The sequence below is a fragment of the Micropterus dolomieu genome, linkage group LG03 (genome assembly GCF_021292245.1).
Source record: "Micropterus dolomieu isolate WLL.071019.BEF.003 ecotype Adirondacks linkage group LG03, ASM2129224v1, whole genome shotgun sequence".
NCBI lineage: Eukaryota > Metazoa > Chordata > Actinopteri > Centrarchiformes > Centrarchidae > Micropterus > Micropterus dolomieu.
This window is the reverse complement of record NC_060152.1, coordinates 7,102,475-7,126,075: the sequence shown is the minus strand read 5'-3', so window position 1 is coordinate 7,126,075 and position 23,601 is coordinate 7,102,475. Positions and strand designations below refer to the sequence as shown.

The window sequence follows — 23,601 nt, the reverse complement described above, 5'->3', positions numbered from 1 at the left end:
TATATTTATAAAATGTTAGTATATCTTGTGAAAACAGCTTGTTAAAAAAACAGCTTGTCATAATGGACCTACTGCTGGGTCTGGCAGACCTGAAGTGGATAATGGTGCTGTAAACAACATTTTAGGAAGATATAAAAGAGAGGATGAAAAGCTTCCAAGAAACATGAGACTCCTCATAGAGGTCAGCTGTGCTAAGGTGAGTATCAGTTTATCTTTTAATAAAACACACATGCATGGATGTTTTTGTGACTCTGGTGCTCCTTCACTATTTAATGTGGATACAGAAAGACTGAAACACAACACACGCCTGCTAATGTACTTTGTCCCCCTTGATAAATAAATTCTCCTGCAGCAGCTCGAGCAAACAGACCAACCCTAGCTAAGGATTGAAGTAGAACATGTTTTGTTTGGTTACTGCTCCTGTGATGGGAAAGAAGGCTTTCAGTACAATAGTTCCAAAGCAGCTCCTGTATTGATTTCCCCACAGGACATAATAAATGCGATGCTGGACCTAATTGGAGTTTCATAGCAGACCCTTGATGACTTATTCATTTGGAGCACTTCACAACCATCCATATGGTTCCTATTCAGGCAATTTTGCTCAGGAAAAAACATGTTCAGGCAACTGCTGCATCTTCAGATGTACTTAGAACATCTGTCCAAAATCTGTGTTGTTTTGCTTTTCGTGATAAAGCTAAAACAAATGTCTATACCATCTCTTTCGCACTGATGGCATTTTTTATGCAGAACATATGCAGGCTTGTACAACCTAAACACTGTATGTATATGTATTTCTCTTGGTTGTCATTTAATCCTTTTTGTTGTTTTTGTGCTGTCTTTTAGTAAAAACAATTTCCACAGCACTTGCATTTTAGTTTGTCAGTCTGACATTTATTTTTGATTCTTGTTTTCTTCTTTAATTTCTTTCTAGGAATATTTTTAAGTCAGAATTTTTTGACCTGTGAGTTTTGTCTCACATGCAATAAAATGCACATTAGTGGGCTTTTTATCATTGTATTTCAATATATTTTTTTGAATTATCTGTCTTATCACAGTACAACTAAAATAATTAAATTAAACACAATTTATTTAGTGTATTCTTTGTTAATACGCTAAATTAATACCTAATAAGATGAATGTACTTGTCATTATCACATCTTACATACAAGGTCAGCCATGGGTTTTTGTATTTTTATCCAAAGTTTATCATTGTAAAACTTGTCAAACTGTTTAGAATGACAGAAATAAAGTAGGCTATAAACTAAAGGTCTTTGTTCACCGGAGCTGTAATGTAATCACTAATTTAATCACTTACTCATTTCATGTTACTCATCAAAAGTAATGTATGGCAAAAGAAATTGAGTCAAGTTAGAGGTGTTCGGCACATGAATGAATTAATTTAGATCTGTGAATCTTAAAACTGACTGATTACAACTGATGCCAACCCCCCCCCCCATCAAATTGATTTGATTCGCGAACACCTGTAGATCTGATGGCATTAGAAATTCTGCACTTTTCGCATGCACAGCCTCTGATTATTTGTAACCATAGCCTGTATATAAAAAGGTTGTAACTCATTTATAAATGGAACAATTACACCCATTTGGTGATGAACAGACACTGTCCCTGAGATGATACACTCCCACTTGACGACACAATAAATGATTGTGAAACAGCCTCTCTTAGATTCATACATCCAACCACCTGTTAGACTTTTGGATAAATAAACTGTAAAGAATTAGAAACAAAAAAAGATGACGTTTATAAAGAGGAAGAAGAAGATAAAAAACCAATCAATATTCTGCCTTATTTTTCATTGTAATTATCCCGGCACTGAAACAATAATCAGCTCTGAGGATACTCTGCATATCAATTTAAGGCCGTTATCAAATGAATAGGGATGATGTGAGGCCCTGATCGCTCTTTGTGAAAGAATGGGTTGTCAATCTGATTTGGCATGGTGCCGATTGCTTGTGCGAAACAGTTTTTGATAAAGTCCCAGTGGAAGAGTTGATTGGATTTCTTGGAACACTGGGTGTCGGTTTGCCGTCGTTCACTGTTAACATTTCTGAGGAACCCTTGAAATCCATTAAGCTGTAACAGTATTACCATTCTTCTCAGAGGAGGGGAGGTTCTACAGCTGCCACCAGACGACTGCAGGAGTCTTTATTGGCACATGTGGCCATCAGCACTGGGCTGGACAATCAGAGAGCTGCATTTGGGGGACAAAAGTCTCCTTTCACACTTGGACAGCCATGGGCCGCAAAAAGTCTAAATTCAATTACAGAGATAGCATCGACAAACACATACAGACACACAAAACCAAACTCATCCACAAATACATGCACATACAGCTGAATGCACAAACATGTAGACAGACAGACAGACAGACACACACACACACACACATACAGATGAAAGGCAATGAAATGGCCGCAAACCCTTCAACTCTGGACAGAAATCAATTTTCAACTTGGAACTTGTGCTGAGGAGAGACACTAATCGGGGGGCAGATAAGGGCTTGTTTGCTCCTGATAAGACAAGCGGCCGCGACACATGTCCCATAAATTGAGATTTGCCAGATTTGCCTTTAGGGTTGTTGGGGGAGAAAGGTTGGCTGTAGAGCAAGGAGGGGGCAGAAGGGCACAATATCTGAGTGACAACTGATTTCAATGCCAATGGACCAGACTCTTAAAGAGGATCTGTGCCCTAATGTGGATTAAATATATTGCTGAATGTAAACAAATAATTTTGTTAGTTAATTCAACCCTATGGCCAGACAAGTACATCAGTTTTGGATGATTCTACAAATCATGTTTAGTGACAAAATGTTAGTTTAATTTATTTTACGTCCAATGTTGTTTTTGAAATTTCTGCTGATCAAGGTATAGTTAGAGTTAGGCAACTAAAACACTTGCTTAAGGTTAGGCAATGATCATCATTTTGGTTAATAAAATAAAATAAAACCAATATTTTAATTACTGCCTAGCCCAGCATTAAATGTGCCTCTTTACGCCTTTTTTAAAAACAAGCCACTGAAACATGAATTTATTGAAAAAAAACAAAGATGGAACCTTTTACACAATCCACAATGTTTCCTCTCTACCCGTGGCAGAGAGCACAAAACCTGTGACACTGTGAGGAAAAGAAAAATTTCTCCACTCACATCAATGACGGTCCACTGCTCCACTACGATGGCGTCGTATGTCGGGGTGGCTACGTTTGGCTCACCCTCGCTCCCCTCCTGGAAGATGAAGACACTTTCCACCGATTTAGGCAGCATATCTGCAGAAAAGAGGGGGGGGGGGGGGGGGGGGGGGGATCCAGCCGTGAAAAGAGTATTTACTGGATGGAGCGTGTCTGTCTTGTCTCTGCTTCTCTTTTAGGCCCTCCAGGCCAGAGGAAATGGAATGATATCATTCAGCCACATTCACACACAACCCTTTATTACATAGCCAGTGGTGTGGGCCATTTGTATGAGCAATGTGCACTTATACATTATGCAGGGAGACAGTGTAAAAGAAAGGAGCAGGTATTCCCCTTCTGGGATGTTAAAAAAGAAGAGGAGACATTATGCGCTACATCAGTGGTTTTCAGGACCCAGAGCCCTGCTGGTTTATTACACTAGACAGCTAAACAGAGGCTAATTACAGGTGGGAAGCAAGGTGAATGCAATAGCTGATTCAGAGGATCAGGACTGAAAACCAGTGCTTTCAGAAGGATAGACAGATTTTAGTGATGGCAAAATGTAGCCAGTGATTTAATGAAGTCAGTCCGTAAGGCATTAAAGCATAAATCCTTTTGCTAAGCCTGCATAATTCACCTTAAAAAGACTTAAATTAAGTGAGCCACATGAAGACACTGACGTTGATGCTTTAGGCCACTAGTGAGATTGTGTGCTGCTGACCAAATAGATTTTATAAGCTTCTCCTCTGTTGAAGACTAACAATTGCAGGATTGGTATCCGAGACATAAACATCACTCTGGCCCCCATGAGCCGGGACCCCTCTCTACCCAACGTCTCTTGTTATTCATTTGATGCACATGCACTTCACATGCAGGCACACACACAATACACGGCCCACGGTCCAGTCTTCCCGGCTGGCCTGAGTGCTTTCTCATTACTCCCACACCATTTACACACTAATACAGTTTGCTGGGGCCCAGGCACCAATACGAGACACTCTACATTTCATTACTGGGCCCTAATAATAGGGGGATGAAAGGCGGCTGCAGAGATGGAGGGAGAGGAAGCTAGAAAGAGAAGGAGGGAATGTGGAAGACAGAAGGAGAGATAGAGTGGAGGGATGACAGGCTCTTTTATTTCCCCTCCCTGAAAACCCATTTAGCGCACTCAATTGAAGACATCTACTGGGTCTCTCAAATACAGACATTGTAGTAGTTCACCCCGTTCACCTTTTCTCTTCTTCCGCTCCCTCCATCACCCCCTTCCTCCCCCAGTGCAATGCTTCTCCATCTCATTCGTCATCCCTTTGCATATAATTCCAGAGAAGCATTTTCCGAAAATGTGAGCCACTGAGGCCTGCCATCGGTTCCCTGCCAGTGCGACAGGGATCACTCAGGGGAGATCGACACAGGGTTTCTGTCTCGTTGTACTAGAGGGAGAAACCCGTTACTGTTGATAATACAGACAGAAACTGAGCATAGGAAAGAGGAAGAGGGAGAACGAGAGAAGTGGATGAGAAAGAGTTGGTTGCTGGGGGCGTTCAGTCCGTCAGGGGAATCCACCGGTTGCGTGCACGAATAAACATTATCTTGCGCCTATTGACTGAGAGCTGAGCTGAGCAGCCAGCAGGCCGACTGAGAATAAGTTGTTTACACTTGCAAAAACCACCGTGCGCCCTCAGTAAAATTGTTCTCCATCCCCCCGTGACTCACATACTCAAGGTCGCAAGGCGAGGCATGCAAATACAGTTGCACTAAAAACAGAGAGTGACAGCATAGGGACTGAAACACAGAAGCAAATGGAGGGGGAGAGTCATGACACCCGGTGACACGCAGCTGCTGAAATCAGCACACAAATGACAGACATCCAGTATGGGTAGACAATGCTGACACACAGAGACTGAAACTTTGAGTTTGTAGTAGTTTTTGGTGTGTGGGTGTTTGAATGTAGATGTGAGGTTCCTGGCTGCACATATCAAGTCAGTTGGAAGCAGTTTGTTCCTAATTTTCATGGACATGTTTGCAAACCTGCTGTTGTACATTGATTTCTAGCATACAGTGTTTGAAAAGAGCAAACAGCAGAGGAAGTATAAAGGAATTTGTTCCCATTAAGTCGTGTGCAACTGTGCATCACCTACTGATGCAAAATAAGTCTGGCTTTAGAATTAGTTATAATTCCAGCTAGGGCTGCAAGTAATGATTATTTTAATAATCGATTAATCTACCAATTGTCTTCTAAGTTAGTCATTTAGCCTATAAAACATCAGAAAACAGTGAAACTTTCTCATCACAATTTCCCAATTATTAGGCTAATTGTCCAATGGTTGCAACTCTAAATTCAGCAAATAAGGTTCAAACTAGTTAGTTGTGTATCAGTATGTATCTAAAACCTGCAAAAACAGTGGTATAGTCCTTTAAATTACCATTTAGAACATTAGGTTGTTTTACGATAAACAATTAAGCAGCTTTGTGACTAGGATTTGTAATTACTGTCAAGAAAACATACAAAAGCAAAGGCATGAATTTACTGCCACACTATAAAGTCGCTGGGTTTGCATTTGGTGTCTCACTAACGTGTTTCAAAGACACTCCCCAGTTTTGACTATAATTAAACCTCCTTTGCTTTCACAGATCAGTAATGTACTTCATCTCCTAATATAGACCTGTTGCAAAATGGCAAATACATTTACCTTGTACCCTGTACCTTGGAACAGTTTAAGTCTAGGTGACCACTGCCAAGCCAGAAGGTGACCCTGCCGCAGGTCATGTCTACTGACATGATTTAAACATGTCTGCCAGGTGCTGCCTCAGAGAGATGGAGACAGGCCGCTGACAGCTTATCTATATTTTAAACAAGACGAGTGGACATTCAGAGAGAGGGACAGAGAGAGGAAGAGACGAGGGTGCCGATGTGTGTGTGTGTGTGGATTCGATGTGGCTCTTCCCTGCAGAGCCGAAGGTTTGGCAGCTGGCAGGCTGGTACCTGTGATACCAGGCAGACTCTAGCTGGTGACTACTGGATACCAGGGCGTGTTTGCATATGTATACTGTATTTGCTTTGGTCTGAATACAGAAGACACAGGGGTGAAAACGCCAAGTAGGCAACATGTGAGCAACCATACATCTGCTGTATTAGTACAGAGAACATTTCCATTATATGCATTTTAATCTTTACTAGTATAATTAATTTCCATTTTCCACTAAGTTACAGCTAATATGTTCTCATGACCCCAGCCATGTGAACCATGGGGTGTTCATTGATGCAGCCAATATGATCTGGAGTAACATAAATATTGAGGAAGAGAATTTTGCTTTCTCCCAGCTGTGGGAGGGATTTATCCTTCCTAAGATTTCAAGATAAATATATTTTTGTGGATAAAGCTTGTGTGGGAGAACTCATCTCCAGAGGACCTTTGGGTGTGAAACGTGATATATAGTTAACGAACTACATATAGCAGCAAGTGGCACTTCACCATCAGTACTATTTCAGGATAATCTGAAACTCTTTGTTTAACTGCCCCTGTGGTATTGATGTATAACAAAAGGATTAGCCCAGTGTTCAAGATATTCTCAGCAAAGAAATGTTACCTTTTTTTAGGGTAATATGTTGCATTTGAGCCCCACAACTGTGAACATAATCTATTTTTCTATTTAACAGGTTTGTGAGACTGTTTAGCCAACCCAATGCACAGTGATACAAGCTTCAAAAGGTCCTCATATGCCTAAATACTCTGAACAGATTAGAAAACTAACTAACTGCATTAAGAGAGCACAGTGGCACACTCAACCTGTCTTGTGACTGCAACTCAGAGGTGGAGAGGACACATGGTGTGCTGTCAAAACCTATACACAAAACTGCAACCACTTGCAAACATGCATCGTGTATATTAACATAACTATGCACACACATGCACAAACATAGCAGTTCTAATTCTACCTTTCGTCAACTTTTGTGTCAGAGAAACGCTTGCACATCATTTCCTTTCCATGAATTTCTTTTCACAGAAAAGAAAAAAAATTGGAATTTCATATTCCCTGTATCTCTCTCTCCTTCTCTTTCTCCCTCCATTGGCTTTGCCCAAATTTAGAAACCAGTGAGGGCTGACTGTCATGCATATGAATAGCTCAATGTCTCACAACCGGGCTACAAATCCTCATTGTGGCTCTGGCGATAGCTTAAGCTATACAAGTAACAAAGGCAAACTCCCCGCCAACACATTACTTTAGTCAGTTCTTCAGTAAACAAACTCAACCCACACCCTGCTCCCAACTCCAGGGAGGTAATGTGAACCTATGTGTATGCTGTGTGTATGTATGTGTGTGTAAATTAGTGTATGTTTGTGTCTGTGTAGATAGAGGTGCATATTTGGAGGTTTGCAGTCAGGGCTACAGTGTGTATGAATCTTTAATGTGTGTCTTATGACATTGGGGCCTGAGTGCAGCTTAGGATCTGTAAATTCAATTCAACATCGCTATAATATTCTACCCTCTAGTTCAGGCGAGGTCTCTACTCAGTGTAAACAATGCTGCCACACCAAACAGGACTTTCACCGTTTTAGTGATCAGTCATACACACACACACACACATACACATGTGTATGCAAACAATGCCCCCAAAGGCTTTCTCATCCAGCTTCACCATGGAAACCCATCTTTAAAAGGAGCATGTGGGACACGATATGGTCTGGCGTGTGTTTGTGTGTAAGTGCACGTCCCTCTAGACCATGCCAAACAGACAACTGTCAGAGACAATAGAAAGGTAGTACATTATTGAGGAAAGGCCAGAGTCATGGACTGACTGCACGAACATGAACAGTGATGCATATAATCTATGAACTCGAGGACAACAAGTGTTGGAGTAGTGTTTTATTTTCTATTTGTCTAATTGTCAAGTAACTTTCAAGCAAGAGTTTCATTCTTCTTGCAATACATGCAATGCAATATTTAACTCTAAAATGTATTATAGGTCTTAAGTCTTTAAAATGTCAATAAATCACATTAATCATGCTAATGCTTACTAATCTTATTAAAGTAAAAGAAAGGGTAAACTTTATACACATATATGAATATAAGCAGGTTGAGAACATAAAAATCAGTCATACAGAAGCAGTTCAATTCAGAACAATAAACCATTTTATATGAGCGCCAGATGCTGATATATCACTATGCTGATATGTCAATATTACCTTTTATTTTAAAATTAATATTGGCTATTGGCCATTACCCTTTCACCTCTCTTTGATTAAGGTATGCAGCTCTAAGGGCTTTCAAGTTGATTGTAAATTGTGTTACTATTTAGAATTTAGGCATCAGAAACTCAGAGCTGGATAATTCATTTCAATCAATTACTGAATTATGGGCTTTGCAAAACAATAGTGCAATTATGAATAATTGTTCATGTATGGTTTACTGTTTGTGGTTACTGTTGACTCTCAGCACAACAGCGATGGTACGTATTTATTGTATCTTGGTGGATAACTGATGGGAAAGATGCTGCATGCCAAATTGGACTTCATAATCTGTCTCAGATTACACAGCATTACAACTGCCTAAAACTTTCCAATCAGGCTTAAACTAGGACCATCATCCTCTCCTTTCCTTGTGGGACACAATATGGTCTGGCGTGTGTTTCTGTATCCTTCTTATTAGTAGAAGGATGAAGCTATACCAGCCAACTCCCAGATATAATAAAATGTGAAGCAACACATTTCTAAACAAGACTAAAAGTCTAAAGCCATGTTAGATGCACTGTGAGGCTGTACAGGCACAGTAGTGCTTTGAGCTTAATGCTTACATGCTAACAATGACAATGCTAACATCTTGCTGTTTAGCAGGTTTAATGTTCACTGTCTTAGTTTAGCTTGTGAGCATGCTAACATAATTATCACTGCAACCCAAAGTGAAGCTGAGGCTGATGGGAAGGTTATAAGTTTTACAGTTATTTTATGTTCAAGTTCATTGGACCAATTAACTTTTTACTTAAGCTGTTCGACAAAAAGTGGAGGGATTACCAAAGATATTACAATTCAACTTCAGGGCAACATGGATAACGGTGCTGAATTTAATGGCTATCCATCTAATAAATGTGCAGACATTTCACTCAAAACCAAAAACCTCATGGTGGTGCTAGAAGAAAAGTCAGGGGATCATCAAAGACATTAGGATTCACCCTTTTGGCACAGTTTATATCTACACCAAAGTGAATGATAATCTAGCAAATAGATATTTCAGTATAATAGAAAGCAGGCAGGCTCAACACTTCCTCTAAAAGGTAAATAGGCTAAAAATAGGGGTGGACTGGTAATCTGGCATACTGGGCAAATGCCTGGTGGGCCGATGCACCTATGGGGCCGATATAAATAAATAATTTATTTGTATTGTACTGTTAAAAAGAATGAGCCAACGTACTGGCCCACAGAACTCAGACAGTGGACCATTGGTTCATTTTCCATACTGACACTGGACTGGCCCAATTACATCTCTTACTAGCCCCAGTCCCTCGCCCTCTGTCCTCTGTTTATTGTGTTGCGGGCCAAAAAATAAATAAATCTTGAGACAGCTGCCGCCAAATGTTCCTAAATAACCAAATGTTTGCTACTGGGGCTGCAGTAGTTTCAACATCAGCTTCACTACCTGACGTAATGCAAGCACAAGCACTTGAAGGAGTAAAGGAGGGCCGTGGCAACTGCCAGGCAGAGGAGGAGGCGTGAGGCAGCGAAGCAGAGTGACAGGGCGGAGGGACAAAGTGAGTAGGAGGAGAGTGAAGGTGAAGTGGTAAGCATGGAGTAGCTCAACCTGAAGGCATGGAGCAGGGAGGTAGGGTCATAGGAGTCATTTACTCTCGGGACGCTGGGGAAATACGTACCCACCACTTTTTGAAGGCATTTGTTAAAAGTTTTTCTAAAAACTAGCAACAAGAAATGTTAAACAACAAATGAAAATGCTTTGAGAAAGGTTTATTTGCACAATAAGACAACATGCAATGGAGTGTAAATACAGAAGAAACAGATCTGCCTTTTCCAAAAAAGTAACAGTAAAAGCTACAACACAAGCTATTGATTCTTGCTTTATATTATATTTTTATATTCTGATTTGTCATCGGCTGCCTGAATTTTGTTTCCCTTAATATAAATAAAGACAATTCCGCCATAAATTGGTGCAGAAAAGATTTTACAAATGAGATTTCTTCTACATTTGTAAAATAAGTTAAAAGTAAAATATCTTCTCGTCTTGTTCTGGTGACCCCAATATTGTGCATCATCATGTCTTGGGCTAAGTGTTTCGTCACACCCCTAATCTGAGTCCTTAAATGTCCCCACCACTTTGTAACACAAAGTGACGCCATGTGTGTGCCATGCCAGAATGACAATAATGATGATTACTTCAATTAAGGTCAATGATAATAATATAATCGCAACGGCTATCATAAAGTGAGAATGTCACCTACTGCTAGTGATCACTCGCTGTCATACATGCAGCAGTAGCTGTTTGACATTGTTAATGTAGCATAGTTCCTTAATGCAGTCTCAACTTCAGCTGACTGTCCTAATGGGTGACATTATTTTTTCAGCATCTGGTTGTCTAATCCCACGCTGCTGTGAAAATTACTTGACTTGAGTATGAGATGTGGACTCCATGGCCACCTCTTATCACCAGAGACTCAGTAAATGAGTGCGAATGAGTATACTGATCCACTTACACTGTTATACTTATACACGACACTTACTACACAGCTTTATAGTAGTTTGGGGGAATATTATAGTAGGTACACATATTAACTAGAACTGCAAGGATGGTGAATTTGTGAGCAGTGTCCGACCAATACCACGGCCGATTTTTTGCCCTAGTCCAGACCTGGCTAAAAATGATATACCGTAGTACAACAGTTCACAAGTAAAATCAGTCTTTCTCAACACAATTACCCTCGTTAGACTTCACATTTATCTGTCAGTACTTGAAAGCTGAAGCACGCTGATTACTCTATATCTCAAAACACGGCTGTCACTACAATGTCACATCCAAATGCATGTGTCTGTAGATGTCACTCCATGTCCTTTAGGGTGCTGTTTTTCTGCCAGACATGTCCTTGATGTTTATGAGGTTAAGATGGTCTCCTGCATCGTGTCTAGCGTCTCATCATGAATTCAGAAACTCATCTCAAAGAAGTTGCTAAATAAGGAAACGGCAGGAAAGGATACTGATTCTAAACTCAAGCTGCACAACTGTTTGATGTAATTAGCTACTAACAACAAATGGGATGCCGCTTTGATGTCATACTGCCAGCTGCTCTCAAGAGACCCAAATCCACAAAGTAACAGCATTCACCTCTGTAAAGCTGTCTGTTTTCAAAAGATGTTGAGCTTAAGCTGTGAGCTGAATTCAGGCCTATACGACAACAAAGGCAGAGACAGCTTTTCCTAATGCAGCTGATCTGCTTTCTATCCTAACAAGTAATTTCACTGTTCAAGAGACGCATATCTTAGTAGCCCATGAAAAATGCAAAATATGTAAGACCCTAATAGGCAGAAAAAAATTGAATCATAATAATACACTTCATTACTCCATTCTCAGGACATAAAATATGCAAGGAGGCACTAATTTGTTATCAGGTTAATTATCTAGGTTTCAGAGCTGCTGAGGCGTTCACTTTCCACAATTAATGAATTATGACTATTATTTACTCTGGCTGGCTTATTCCTCCAGTGTCAGAGCAAAGCACAGAGCCGCTGGGGTCTGATGGAAGAGGAAAACCCAAACAGGAAATAGTTTAAAAGAGGATACCAAACAGCTCCATGAACTCTAGCTTCTAAACAATGCTCCATAAAGAAATAATCATAATCACCCACACAGATGGAAACAGACTCCATCTTTCTGTCATTTGTAAAACACCAGAGCCATGTCTCAATTTTCCTGAAAGAGGTCATATTACACTCATTTTGAGGTTCAAAATCCAATTTAGGGGTTGTACCAGAACAGGTTTACATGGTTTCATTTTCATAAAACACCAGATTTTTGTGTCTGCACATTGCTGCAGCTCCTCTTTTCACCCTGTGTTTTAGCTATGGAGTGATGCAACCCACTTCTACAAGATTTTTGTTGGGAGTTGCACATGTGCAGTTCCTAGTTAAGGATTACTAACCAATCAGAAGCAGAGTAGGGCAGGTCGTGAAAAGCCGGTAAACACGGCTTTGATTCGGCTGTACGTGTTCCTCTTAGCTTAGCAACATGGACTGGAGCAAGAGTTTCAGAGTGGTGATTTATTAAGCTGTAACAAATGTATCTTTCATCCATAAAGTTATAACTGAGCTCTGTCTCCACATCACAGTAACATCTTTATGTCCATTGACTGCCTGGAGGGTAGCTAGTGTTTGGAAGGGAGAGGAGAGGCAGCAGGCAGTCTTGTCACTGTGTGCTGCAGCTTAGTGTGTTTTTCCACCGGTGTTTTTGAGGGCGTGTGAGACTAGCCGCTAGGCGAGCATTATGACACGTATTTTGGAATATTGTCACAGGGATCAAAGGGAAGCGGCTGGACTACAAACGAACTGTTTTAATGCAGTTCAGAGCAGAATTTTCTGTGGGAGATGGGAACTCCCTTTGGGATGGACTTTGGGCTTTTTCACTTTGCAAACCTATTACATGCGCAAAAAAGGTATATAACTAAATAAAAGAGAGGGAAAAAGCCAAAAAGTATAATATGACCTCTTTAAAACTCAGAACAGGGGAATGATGGAGCGGTGCAGCGTCTGATTGGGAATTTGGAGCTTACTCAGCCCCGGGTGACAAGAGCCAAACCTGGCAAGAAAACGTCTCGGGTTACGTATGTAACCCTTGTTCCCCGAGAAGGGGAACGAGACACTGCGTCGGTGACAACACTATGGGCTTTTGGGCGTGGCAGGGCTGAAACATGAATGAAACTACTCCAATCCTATTGGTGTTGCTAGAACGGTAGCGTGTGACGGCGTAACTGGAGGCGTATATAAGCACGCCGGCACACCGGACACATTAGCCCTTTTGCTATGAAGCAAGGCACTCCAGGCGGGTTGAGGTGTGGCGGTCCAACGCAGTGTCTCGTTCCCCTTCTCGGGGAGCTTCAATTAAGGTCACGCCCCACGAGTGAGGCGTGACCTTAATTGAATCGAAATAATTGGGGGGCGTCAGCACGTTCTTCTTCGCGTTGAGCTGCAGCCCCAAACGCTGAAGGTGGGTGAGGACGACATCTCGATGCCGAACCGCTAACTCCCGAGACTGAGCCAAGATGAGCCAGTCGTCAATGTAGTTAAATATGCGGATGCCCTGGAGCCTCAGTGGGGCCAGAGCTGCATCCATGCATTTGGTGAACGTGCGAGGAGAGAGTGCTAGGCCGAACGGAAGAACCCGATACTGGTATGCTGCGCCCCCGAAGGTAAACCTCAGGAGAGGGACGGATGGAGATGTGGAAATATGCGTCTTGTAGATCTGTTGTGACAAACCAATCCTCGGATTGGATTTGACTGATGGCGGGGATGGTGAGCATCCTGAACCTGAATCTCCTCAGAGATTGGTTCAGGGACCGCAGATCCAAAATCGGACGCAACCTATCCGTCCTTCTTGGGAACTATGAATTACCGGCTGTAGAACCCGGACTCCCTGACTGGCGGGGAAATAAGCTCTCTGGCCCCAATTTCCAGCAGAGAGTGAACTTCTTGTCCCAACACCTGGCTCTGCTCTGCGTGCACCGCAGTCCAGACCACCCCGTTGAACTTCTGCGGGGGGTGGACCCGGAACTGCAGCCTGTAGTTATCCACTACGGTGCGCAGGACCTACGGGGAAATGTTTGCAAGGCTCCGCCATGCTTATGCGTAGGTCCCCGGTGGCACCCTGAAGTGGAGAACCGCCAGGGAAAACTGCTTAGTAACACGGAGCATTTAAGTCCGTAGCTCAGTCAGGTCCTCCTCAGAGGGACCTCCCCCTAGGTCATAGTCTTGAGAAGATCGGCCTGGTACGCCTGCAAGATGGCCATAGTGTGCAGGCTTGCACCAGCTCGACCCGCTGCCATGTAGGCCTGTTTCGTCCGACACAGCTTGGTGGGGAGCGCCGACATCTGAAGGAACGAAGCGAGGGTGGGAGAAAGATAGCTCGCGAGCGCTTCCTCCCCCCAAGGCATCGTTACGTTCTCTTTAGCCGTGCTGCTTAGTTTCTGTCACGCTGCTGTGACAGAAGCTAGTCCAGCAGAGGTCTGTTTGGTCTGTTCCATGATTTACACAACTCATTGTGCAAATCAGGAGAGAACGCGGGGGTGGTGCTCGGGCTGCAGAAAAGCTCATAGAGGTTACTGCCGGCCTGCGGCTCCTGCCCCGCCTCTCATAGCTGGGCGCAGTCTGATGACGTCGGCCCGGCTCCCAGAAGTCATCCTCCATGATGCTAAGCACGTCTAGCTCCTCAGAATCAGACTGTGTAAGCCTCCCCAAACTCATACCTCGGGCGGGAGAAGCCGAGAAACGGACTCCCGAATGGGGAAGAGAGGAGGCGGAGTCAGCAGACGAGGAACGGGAAAAAGCCTCGGCAGTCCCGATGCCCTCGGAGATGTAGCGCTGGGCGCCCCATGACCGAAGCCGGCGCGCTGCCTCAGTGACCGCCAGGCGCGAGCCACGGGGAGAGCGCCTCCGGCCGTCTTCGGAAAGAGAGCCGCATGGGACCTCAGCACCCTCAGGGGCAGGGCCTCGCAATGGCCACAAGCAGCCCCCTCGAGAGCTGCCTGGGCATGCGGCATCCCCAGACAGGAAACACACAGGGCATGAGTGTCCCCAGCCGTGATGTAGCGCAGGCATGGAAAAACACACCGCCTGAATCGTTCAACAGCCATCTCTCTGTCTGCCATCTGACTTCCTTCCAGGTAAGAGCTTCTTCGGTTTTTGCTGTAGCTTTGGTCTTCAAACATGCCAGAGTGCCTGCTGAATAGAAAAAGGCTAATGTGTCCGGTGTGCCAGCGTGCTTATATACGCCTCCAGTTACGCCGTCACACACTACCATTCTAGCAACACCAATAGGATTGGAGTAGTTTCATTCATGTTTCAGCCCTGCCACGCCCAAAGGCATTCCCATAGTGTCGTCACCGACGCAATTTGAGTTCCCTCGAAGGGGAACTACATCAGGACTGTATTCCCAGTAGTCAAACTGGCCTCTGATTAACTAAGTTAGGCTTCATACAAACTTATAGCAACTGCAATGAAACAATGCATTCTTATGGGTGCAAATACCAAACTCCTCGTTAGGTGGACCCGCTAACAAGGAGGCTAAAAAGCATGAGCACTAGTGTTGGTCCCTAGCGCATCTCTTAAGGCATCGGGGAGGCATCCCATCCGTGTGAGGGCACCAATGTAACCGGCCCCAAGTTGTATTGCCGAGTCCGGACTTGAAGTTACGATCTTGGTTACGGGAGGCAGACAGGCTAACGAGGAGGCTAAATTGCATGGGCGCTAGCGTTGGTCACTAGTGCGTCTTTTAAGGCATTGGGGAGTGAGGTTACCTCACTGCACAGCCCATCTGGCTGTTACATTAGTATGCTAACATTTATAGCCAGGACTAAACACACAGGAATGCTGAGTCTGTAGGGAACGTCATTAATATAGCAGGTATGGTCATAAACCAAAGTATAAATGCCATTACCAAATTTCACGGTGATATGTCCTTGTTGTGAGTTGTTAAGACATTTCATTCAAAACCCCAAATGTCAATCTCATAGTGCCACTGGAGGAAACAATGTTTTGTGCCAGTCTATTGGGATAAGTGAAAACTTTGACCTGCTGGTGGCCCTACAGGAAATGTACTAAGGGAATAAAACAAACTCTTACAAAGATAGCTTTGATATATATATATATCATCAGCAAATTATTTTTGTTACGGCAAAAAAAAAAGATTCCTTAGACACCCAGCAGACTCAAACTAATATGAGCATCGCATTAATAAGGTTTCTGGCCACCTGATGAATTAAGTCCAATATCCACTTCATTTATAGCTTTACTTTGATCCACAAATTCCTGAGAAAAGTGTCTGAGCTGTAAGGTGCTTGGTGCTCGACCATTCATTCACATACTTTCACACAGTACATTGTTTGGCAGCAAGTGTACACTTGTTGGAAATAGCTGCCTAGAGTTTTATATGAGGATCAAAAAAATTAGATTAAATACCGTAGTTTCAAGCCTGAGTAAAGCTTACGAGTTGGTGTTGGTTGTCTGTTGTTCTGGCACTGGGAGTGAAAACTTTCACATTACAGGTAGTCATTTCATTCGAAGTTAAAAAAAAACATATGACAGTCAAAGCTTCTCAATCATCCAGTGTACATTTGCGTTACAAAATCCTGTAGGATTGCACCACTTCCTGACACTGACAGAGAAAGTATTAGCAGTCATATGTTCTGATCGTGGAAAATAGTGGAAAATGAATGCCAGCTAATGCATAATTAATGTCATGCAGGCCAAGGAGCATTGTTACCTGGCCCAGGCTTTTTATTTTAAATAGGTCGACTTGAATTTGTCATCTGCTTGATGTTGACAGTTTAAGTGGTAATACTGGGAAGGAGAAAAAAAGGCAATTTGGGAACCTTTATCAGTTTTAATAACTGTAATAGTCTGAGCTTTGAGAGTGACTGCAGAAGAACAATTATGAAGAATCTAAGAAGCAAAGGTGAAGGATGTGTTATTTTCATTGTTTGTGCATTGCTCACCTCTTGTTCTAATGTTTTTAAATTGTGTGTGAGATGTAACCTAAAAAAACAGCAAGTGTGGAAGTTAAAATTGATTTATTCCTAAGGAGACATGTATATACAAACGCATATACACATACTGTGTACATTTAATGTCCTACATCTTTTTCCTGGGAAAACTCTGTGCTCTGCACTAACAGCGAGTCATGCCAGCTTACCGTTCACATTGCCCAGGTGGAAGTATCCATCGACCAGTGAGGCTCCATTGTTGAAGTGTTGGGTCATGTGATCCAGCCAGTTGGCCTCCACACCTTTGACCCCCTCATCACAATTTTGAACACGCAGCGGCACCTTGACAGTGTAGTACTTCACCTGGCCCTCTCGGACTGGCGGGTGGTTGTACAAAGCGAGCAGCTCCACCCCTGTTGAGACATGATAGAAAACAAAACCCAGCCACTGATTTAACTCGGTAAGGGTTGTGACAATACAGATGTAGCCCCTGTGGAAGTCCCTCATTTTACTGCATAATTATTGAACTACTGCTGTACATTGGCCACAATCCAAAGTGTGATTTGGCTATGTCTATTAGAGCACTTTACCTCCCTTCAGCTGCCAGAAGTTATCCAGAACATCTATCTGCAATATTAAGTTCTGATAGGATGCAGGGAATTACCACTTCTTCGCAGTCTTGAAAGACTTCTTACTTTAGGAGAATTTATTTTCCTGTGATTTTCAACACTAATTACACAACCACACTGTGAGCAAAGTGGTAATAATCAATTGGAAGTACATGTATTTTCTATGAGATAAGCAAACAAGGAAACTCAGCCAATGTGTGGACAGTCAACAAGGGTCTTGGCCAAGAAAAGTTGGCCACAGCGTTCCTGGTCGTCAGCTGTCAACAGCAAATAACTGTTTGTGTGCTTTCTTGTTTTCCAGCCAGTTAGATTTTCTTGTCCTGTGAAAAATGTAGCACTGTGGAATTTCTCCAAAAACGATGGACAATATTAAAAAAGCCAGCTTAGTAAAGTCTACATGGGTCCTTGGAAATAATTGCAAAAGCTGAGCTCAAGAAATTGGTCACAGAAAAATAGGCCAGCATTGACATGAAATTAGTATACTGAAATTGGACATAGTTTTTTTTTATACTAATTGACCTTGACTTGTCAGTTGTCTAATTGTGGGGTTTAATTTTGATGTTTCCATTAGAAACCAAATCAGAAGAACCAAAAAAAACAAGTCGTTTTTTGTTTTTTCTGTTTTAAAACCAAAATGGAAAAAAGCAAAGCAGCTGCCTTTTGTTCTATCTATGACCAGTGTTGTAGGCTATCCCTACTGGTTTTTCAAACTAACTGGCTGCTATACACCTGCGCCTGTTGTTTGCAACAGCTGTGGTCTGCGTCAGGCTCCATCCAACCAGAGAGAATGATCACCGACCGTCCGCAGTACACCAGGTCGCTCCCGCGACCTCCTCTCTCTCGCCCTGTACACTCCAGCACCCCGCTTCCTAACCTGTAGACCTAATATGCGTTATATTGCCAGTGGAACCGGCGCACTGGACAGTCAGTGGTAGTTCCCCCTAGCAGGATGAAGTTCGATGCTCCTGTTTTAGCATAGCCTAATCCATTTACCTACTGCAGCTGGAGGCTGAAAATAAAATAAAGGTCAGGAGGAAACAGTGTAGAGAAGCTGAACGAAAATTACCCGGACCTTTTAATCCGTGTATGATTCGTTAATATACAGCTCGCTGATTTAACTAATAACAGTTCATGTTTGCTGTGTAGGGCCTACCATTGGATGTACTCACAACTATCACTGAATTAATTTGATACTGAAGAAATCTTAAAATCCAGAGGATTCTTAAGGCCTTTTCTCACGGGAAGCAATTTCCGCGCCTCGTAATCATAGACTGTATATGCTCGTAATTCATTTTCAATGAAAGGACAATTTAGGGTCAACAATCAACCTAGTCCGCATGTCTTTGGATGGTGGGAGGAAGCGGGAGCAGCGCTCCAGCTTCAGACAAATAGACACCCGTGGTCGGACTGGACTTGCTTGAGGGAGGAGCCCGGAGTAAACTGCTTTTATTAAATTAGCTTTTTACTTTAGTTTGTAGGATTACAACGTTGATTTATCTTCACTCGAGCTTCTCAGCAGCTAGATTCCGTGCACATCCGGTTCCAGTGTTGTTAGCGTCATTTGGCACTACTTCATATATAAAAACTGGGGAAAACTGGACATTGCTGGTAGAAAAGAAAGCAAGCAGTTTTAACTACCTGGTGAGTTTAGAATGTGTATGTAACTTTATTCGTTGTTATCGTTGTACTTTACTGATCCGAACTCCATTCAGAAAACAAACATTTTAGAAGTTGTTGTCCTGCTGTCTTGCTGACAGACCTGACAAAGCATGAATTCATATGTTTAACAAAACTGCATCATATTGTAGTTATTTCGGCATCAGTTTGATCCGTTTATTGCTATTTAATCACAACAAAATGTTTACTTTGGGTTCATACAGCTGTAGTAATGGCAAGTTGTGTTTATCCCGTAAAATCGCCTTCTCGCGTTGTGTGTGAACACTTGCAGCGAATGTACTCACGCGAGGAAAGCGTCGCGAGGCGAAAATTCGCGTTTGGTCTGAAAGCACAGTTGGGAAACTTCTGAGGTGTTTCTGTTCCTGTCCCAGTAGCTAGTGAGTTACAAACTGAACGGTGAGCCTCCTGTTTTTCTAACTAAAAACCCACCTATGTTGATGTTCAAGCTCATCTTAATTACATTTAATCAGGCGCCGCCCTCGCCCAAGTGTATCTGCTGCAGGTTTATTAAGTGTAACACACAGAGCTACACTAATCGGACACATTAAAAATCAAAATCAATATTTTTCAATTGTTTTTTTGTATTCTGTTTTTCTGTTTTGGTTTAAAAACCAAAAAACCAAGTTGTTTTTTGGTTTTTCCGATTTGGTTTTGAAACGAAATAATGAAAGAAGGAACCATACACGGATTTGTTAGCTACCTTTGTCTCAAAAAGTCAGGACTATTTTTTGATTTTCGATCTTAATTTTTCTTGTATGTAACGATTATACTATATATGCTGTACATGATTGTGTAAAAACTACAACATATAATTATTGCAGTGGACTTAGAAAACTTATGTGAAACTTGTATTGTTTTATGTACTGCATTCTGCATCTATTTTACATTAATTTCTTGTCTTGTAAGCCCATGCAGGCAGAACAAATCTGTATGCAAGACACTATAATAAAAATTTCATCATTATCATATCATGAACAAAAGTTTCACCTGGCAGGTGCAAAATAGACAAGAAATGAAACAGTAATACAAGATGAGATTTGTGTTGCCCCAGGCTGGACTGCACAATTATGCTGAAAATCTTTTCCAAGGATGTTGCCTCTTTTTTCAGTTAGTTCTTTTTCAACAACAAACGTGAAGTGAATCAAAAGCAATTTGATCATATTCATGCTACAAGTCATCTTTATATTCCTTTTTATGTTTTCCAGAAGCGATGTTACTGTGCTGATGCAGAACTTAAAAGGGACCATTTCATTGTAACCAAGTTAATTCGTAGTATAACCTTGAATAATGCATTAAAAGCTCTTCAGCTAGCTTTTATTTACATCAAGCGGAAATATACATAATGCGGTGGGCCTCAGGAGGGAGAAACAGGTTTGGAAATTTGCCTACGGTACAGAGACCACTGCTCCTCGCTCATATCAAAGTGGAAAGAGTTTTTGTTTGTTGTGATGTGAGTGAGTGAAATATTTGCTTTGCTCAGCTTTGTAAAAACACAAAACGTGAGTTGTGAGCAGGATTGTGAATAGGGCAGAAAGCAATTCAAATCGAGTCTGTAAACATTTTCCCCTTGCTTTCCAATGTAAATTTCGGACTGTCATTCCCTGAGTGAACCAGATGGATGAGCAGAATGTGCGGCACTGCCACCCACCCGTCCACCCACACACACACACACACACACACACACACACACACACACACACACACACACACACACACACACACTTTGACGTGGGGTGGTAGTGGTGGGGGAGTCATGGCTCAGTTGCTTTGGTTTTTCAGGCCGTCCATCCGTCCGGCAGACACCCAGGAAGAATGAATCATTTATAACCATTTCTTGTCTGGCTCGTCTGACTGATGTGACAGCTGGCCACCAAATTCCCTAAATCTTCTCATTTGTCACTCTTGAGAAAAGTTGAATCAAAGCAGAATATTCACACACGCTCCCCTCCCCATGTTACCCATGTTACAACAAGGACAATATGGCAAACAAATCTTGGACAACACACAACAACAAAATGACTTGACTTCCCATTCAACATGCCTCCAAATTGCCAAAACAACACATTTCCTGATTGATTATGTAGCAATCTGTATCATATAAACAGGTTAACAGTTTATGTGCACAAGCCTGAGATGATCTGTCACTACAGTTTGTCCCATGAATCCTTTCTGTATATGTGAGCTTCAGGCAAGTCATGAAAAAGACTGCTTTTGAAGAATTGTGTTACGTATACTAACTGATTTAGAAATGCAGTAAAGCTTTGGGTCACAGCTCTTATATTCTGTAATCATGTTGTAATTAGATAAGTAACAACATTAAACCATAATCGACACAGATGATTCCATTAATAACAGCTTGACATTAAATAAAAGCCACTTGTAAGAAACATGCTGCCTGGCCTCTGTCTTTCTCACAATATTAGATTTTTTTCTGTACATTAGCTGAGAGCTTTCCATGCAAGTCTAATTATACCATGATTATGGCACTAAGGCTTTCTGGGTCTGAAAACATCTTTTTAGCAGTGCTCTGTTCACATGAGACATACTGGAGCATCAGAGTGATTAAGTGGAAACATCGGGTGGAAGAGGACTATCGTCTCATATTTATATGTAGGCAAAACATGTCTCGCTGATGTCCATCATTCTGGACTGCAGGGAGGATTGCAAGTCAAACCCGTGCTTTAATCAGGCATTCTTTGGTATTTAAGAAATTATTTTGAGAACTTTTTAGGTGTGTTATTGTACACAGACCGATACAGAATACAGAATAACAGCATGGCAGGCTATAAACTTGAAAATCCTGATTTGAGTACTGCCCTTGATATCTGACTCTCCACAGTATGTGCAGAGATTTTGCAGCTGAAACACTGTAAAATGCAAATAAAGTAATTTAAACAACAGAATTTCACTTGAATTTCAATAACAACATACTGTTTTGTTTCATTGTGGGCTGTGATTGACTAGATGCATCATTACAATGCATCAAAAAACATACTACATTGTTCTGTTTCCAGCTGCAATGCAAGTTTCAAAGTGCCTGAGCTTCGCAAGGTAAAGCTGTGTCAGAAGCACTGGGAGTCAGTTGGTTGTTGCCACTTTGATTTGCAGACGAGCATATACTTTATTGTTAGGAAGAACACAAGGTTAAAAATAAATTGATCTTTAAGAAACTCTACTAATAACCAACATAAATCTCTTAAGTATCTTGCCAAGCTCACCGCTCCTCCTGTCCCCCTGTGCTACAGTGGCCTGTAAATGACACAAGGGAGCATTACTGTACAATAGAAACAAATAAACTTTTCAGAGCAGAGATCTGCTGGAGAGGTTTCTTTTGCCAAGAAACAGTGGTAATAATACTGCAGTGTCATTTGCTTTTTGCTGAACAAGGTTTGAAAAGTAACTGGCCCTGATCAATAACGATTAATGTTTGAGAGAATTATTATGGTCATTTTGTGCTTTATGGCAGTAAAACGGTACCTAATGCCCCTATTATTTCATATTTATAGCTATACTTGAGAATCCTCGTGTCTGACACGCACACAAACACACACACACACACACACACACACACACACCGAAGAGTATGACTGAGTCGTTTGAGCCAAATCACACAAATTCAATACATCAACAGACGACCTAAGCCTTTCAGAATAAAGTCTGTGCGGCTAACCTGACTCTTGTTGTTGCTGGCAGCCTGGCTAACAAGAAAATAAGTGCATGAGTGTCGCTAGGACTTTGAAAGCATGTTGCTTCAAAGGCTTATCTGATGGCAGCCAGTCTGTCCAAATGACGAGGTCAGTGGCAGTAACCCTGCTATGATCTTAGCAGGGTGGCTTTCCAACACGACATGTCATCATTTCAATGTCTGTTTCCATAATCTGAGAAGCTGGACACTGATCCCATCAGAGCAGAGATAACACTGATCCCAAGGATAAGCAGCTGAAAGCACATTGATGAAGATGTTCTGACTGATAGTCCTCAGGGTTTACATCTATGATAAAGCTCTTTTCTTAATTCTAGGTTGTTTGTTTAAAGCTTGTTATGTTTGTTTGTGTTGATAAACTTCTATCATTACAAGAAACTCACTCAAGACTTTTTAGCATCAGAGGAATGGATATATCAGGTAATTAAACACTTTGTGTTTTAATTGTGTTAATTAATGTTGATGGAGCCTCAATATCCTATTTTTCCGTTTTTTGTGGATGAGCTTCTCATACATTTTCACTTCATTTTCACTTCAAGCATCTCCTGCACACTTTCCTATCCCAACTCTATCTTCTATAATATACTGTACATTCATATACTACTGATTTGCATTGTGGGTAATGTTTTTCCCGAATCCAGGAACATTGTACAAAAGACAGGGCCCATGTGTTGTAAGATTTAGGCTACTAAAATATTTGGTCAAGGTTACGGAAA

General features: G+C 41.8%; 1 protein-coding gene across 1 annotated transcript in view; it reads right to left on the bottom strand.

Annotated features, from left to right (window-relative positions):
- The window catches only part of LOC123968020 (raftlin-like), a 97,980-nt gene that overhangs the window by 7,291 nt on the left and 67,088 nt on the right, over positions 1-23,601 (bottom strand). The window contains exons 6-7 of the mRNA XM_046044487.1: positions 17,086-17,289; positions 3,167-3,285 (exon numbers count right to left, since the gene is read on the bottom strand). Of these exons, the coding sequence (XP_045900443.1) occupies positions 3,167-3,285; positions 17,086-17,289 (323 nt within the window). The remainder of the gene's footprint in view (positions 1-3,166; positions 3,286-17,085; positions 17,290-23,601) is intronic.